General features: G+C 54.0%; 1 protein-coding gene across 1 annotated transcript in view; it reads right to left on the bottom strand.

Annotated features, from left to right (window-relative positions):
- HOXC12 (homeobox C12) overlaps positions 1-267 on the bottom strand; it is a 1,630-nt gene extending 1,363 nt beyond the window's left edge. Inside the window, exon 1 of the mRNA XM_010858100.1 lies at positions 7-267. Within this exon, the coding sequence (XP_010856402.1) occupies positions 7-267 (261 nt within the window). The remainder of the gene's footprint in view (positions 1-6) is intronic.
- Positions 268-3,532: the final 3,265 nt, after the last annotated feature.

Here is a 3,532-nt window from a genome sequence, read left to right as displayed (position 1 = left end):
CTCCACGCGCGCCAGCTCGCACGTGCGGCCAAAAGGAGGGTTGAGAGACACCGGGCTGCCGAGGTAGGGCTGCGGGTAGCCATTGCACGGCTCCGCCGACGGCCAGGGCAGCGAGCACACGTTGTCGCGGCGCGGGTAGGACAGCGAAGGCAGCCCGGGCAGCTGCGCCCCGGACGCGCGAAAGTTGGGAAAGTAGAAGGTGTCTCCCGTGTGGATGTTCACCAGCGGCCCCACAAACCCGGGATTCAGGAGATTATGCTCGCCCATTTCCGCGGGGCCCGACAGGCAGCTTCTACTTTATTGCTATCTGACATTAAACATAGTTAAACCTGCACCGGCCACCCATTGGCCGTCCGGCTCACGTGGGCGCCGCCGCCAGGGGGATGGGTGGGGACAGAGAATCCCCCCACCCTGCACCAACTCCAACTTCCCCCTTCCCCAGTAGAGGGGGGTGAGAGTGAACGAATCGCGGGGTCAGATTTATTCGCTGGTTTCTGTTTTTTAAAAAAATCATATAAAACCTAACGCAGAGATCGAGGTAATCGCCCGACACGGGGCAAGAGGAAAAGAGCCACACCAAAAATACCCTCACATACACGCTTCTGCACCCTGAACAAGACACCTCCCCCCTCCATGTATTATCTTCTGGCCAGCAGCTGGCCAGAGCACAGCCCGTCCCTCTTTAATTAGCTCCTTTATTAACTAAAACCGTTGGAATTTACAATATATCCCCAATAAATTACTATTAGATATTGTGTCATATAAAGTTTACTGGCTGTTTAAGGAGACGGATGAGCCCTTTGGCTCGGGGGTTTTTTACAGTAGAGGCGAAGTGGGGGTAAAGACAGGTTTCCCTGCAGCTGTCTCTTCCAGCCCTGTCGCTGCCAGCTTCTTTTCCCCGGCTCTTTCTCCTCAGGAATTTGGGGAGACACGTGGGGTCCTCTCCCCCAGGAGGCGCTCAGGGAGGATTACTAATGCCAGGTCTTCCCCACTCTCCACCTGGGAGCCACCCAGCCTCACATCTTCATTCACTGTTAGAGGAAGAATAACAGAAGAGAGATGGAGGAAGTGGAATAAGGGCGCTCCCAGCTCAATGAGGACTTCCCCATCTGCTCTTGAAAACCCGGGGGGCTGAACTACTCTGCCCCATGACTTCTGTGGGTCAGAGGGGCTTCTGGGGGGGGGGGTGCTGTCCTCTTGGAGTCTTTGCAGCAAGAGACTCTGGGCTCCCAGCAGGGCTTGGCTGGCCGGAGAGGCCCCTGATTCCCACTGTGGAGGAAACACTCACACCCCAGAACGAGCCCAGCCTACTGCTGGGACCACAGATAACGATGCCCAGTCCAGTAGGTGTGCTGGGAGTGAGGGAAGGAACACCAGAGAATTATCTTCTTGGGATTTAAAATTATATGTATGGTGCTAACCCCAACAGCTCTTTTTGCAGAAGGCTGAGAACCTAATGCAGACCATTGGCAAAATTAATGGACATCTGGAAGCTACGATCTAACTTCAACCAAGTCCAAAAACACACAGTCAAGCAGATTAAAATGAAAAGGGAAACAAACCTTCCCTTCGAAACAAGGTGTATTCTATTGGGGTCTAGTAGACAGAATACTCGGATTTCTATGCTATTATTTTGGGTTCTTTTGAGCCAAAGCTCAAAGCACCGCTTTAGGTAATACCAGGTGGGATCAATAGTCCGGCAAAAGTCTAAATATGAGAATACACCAGATATAGAGAAAACTAGAGAGATGACAGAATATGGGAGAAAGAAACCCACGTGGGTGAAAATTAAATATCTGAAAATGAGCAGAAGCCACAAAAGCAGACCTAAGCAGAAGATTCTCATCTCCCTCTTTTTCTCTCTTCTGCAGGACACGGCAGAGAGAATGCAGATTCTTTGAATTCCAGAGCTTCTCGAGCAATTTCATATCCCAAACCATAGCTGCTCACTCCGACAGAAATGTGTCCGCGCGGGCGTCTCCCTGCCGGGCACAGCTCGCAGCTCTTAGCTCGGTACCCTCCGCTCTCACCCCGCTTCCTTTTCCCCGCCCTGGCCAGCTGGGCGGCCTGGCCAGGTCCCTTCTGCCCCCAGGAGCCCACCCCACGCTGGGCCCACTTGCCGGAACCGAGGTCAAGCGGTGGGATGTCAGCCCCGCGCAGTCACCTCCAGTCAGAACGGCGACAGTGGGGGAAGCAAGGAGCGAGCAGAATTGAACTGGCCTTTTTGTGCCTAGTTGATTAAGGGGCTGTGCGACTGCACAGAGGAGCATCCCTCAGCTGCGAATTCCACATCACAGCATCTCCAATATCTTATTTATGCCCTCTTTTTCAAGATGCATTAATAAGCGTTACTGAATATTTAATTAAATTTATTTGCGGGTTATTTTGAGTCATAAAGATAAACAGGGTGTGACTTTAATATTGTTGCTGTTTTCAATCAGAACATAGCGCCGGCGGCGAGGTATCCAGGCCTCCAGGCCTCGCGCTCAGCCGCTATTGTTGGTGTGGGGGACGCCGATCTGAGCTTTGCGGGATAATCACTAGTCCTTGATGGGGTGGAGGCTTCTCCCCATTCTCTTTTCCCTTCCCAGATGACTCCAGTCTCCTAGAAGGGGGGGGGGGTGCAAGGAGAAAGGTCTTAGGCTCTCCCCACCCCTCCCTAGCTCGAAAATCTCAAGCCCGGAACTCTGCTCGCTGTCCTCCGGGCCAGGCAGCTGAGCACGCAGAGCAGCGGCCACAGGGCGGCAGATGAAACGCCGCGGAAATGAGGATGGAGTGAGGACTTCCTTCTTCCAGACATGCAGTTTCTCCCAGTCCGATTTGGTCCCATCAAAAAAAAAAAAAAAAAGCCACTATTTCCCCCAGGTTTCGGACCCTGGACTTGCACACACACAAACCGCCTTCCTTGCGTGCAGCCGACTCTGTTTCCTCTAGGCAAGAGCTGCCGAGGACCATCGGCAAAATTCACATCCCCGGTACCCTACTCCTCGAGGATTACTAGGGTTATTACAGGGTTGTTAGGACCCCGGCAAAGACCCAGGCAATCTAGGCGCCCAGCCTCCTCGTGGAAGCCTCGGATCTGTACGCCTTTACGGCTCCCCGCCGCACACGCAGCTCAGACGCCCATTCCTTAACCCCGCTCGAATTAAAAAGCTGCAGAGACAGCTTCCAGCCTGGGTCCCCGGGGCCGGCGGGAGGTTCGGGTCGAAGCTAAATTCAGCCTCGGGGAAAGCTGCTCGCCAGGAGCCGACCCGGACTTGGTGAGAATAATTCGTAGGACAGCCCGAGGCGCTGGACAGCCGCTTCCAGCCGGGTTTAATCCTCCGGCACTTGCCAGCCTACAAGAAAAGCTATAATGGCAAGAGCCAGGCTCCGGACGCGCGGAGCGATCTGTGCGCCCACTCTAACACACATTCATAAAATCACAAGAAGAGGTGGGCTGCCTGTTGGCCGCTGGACCACAGGTTCCTGCTGCAGCTAGCCTGGCTCAACCATCCCCCCCCCCCCCTTTCATTAACTCAGGGGTTAATTA

The sequence above is a fragment of the Bison bison genome, unplaced genomic scaffold (assembly GCF_000754665.1).
Source record: "Bison bison bison isolate TAMUID 2011002044 unplaced genomic scaffold, Bison_UMD1.0 scf7180017864383, whole genome shotgun sequence".
NCBI lineage: Eukaryota > Metazoa > Chordata > Mammalia > Artiodactyla > Bovidae > Bison > Bison bison.
Note: the sequence above shows the minus strand (reverse complement) of the source record. Positions and strands in the feature narration are given on the sequence as shown.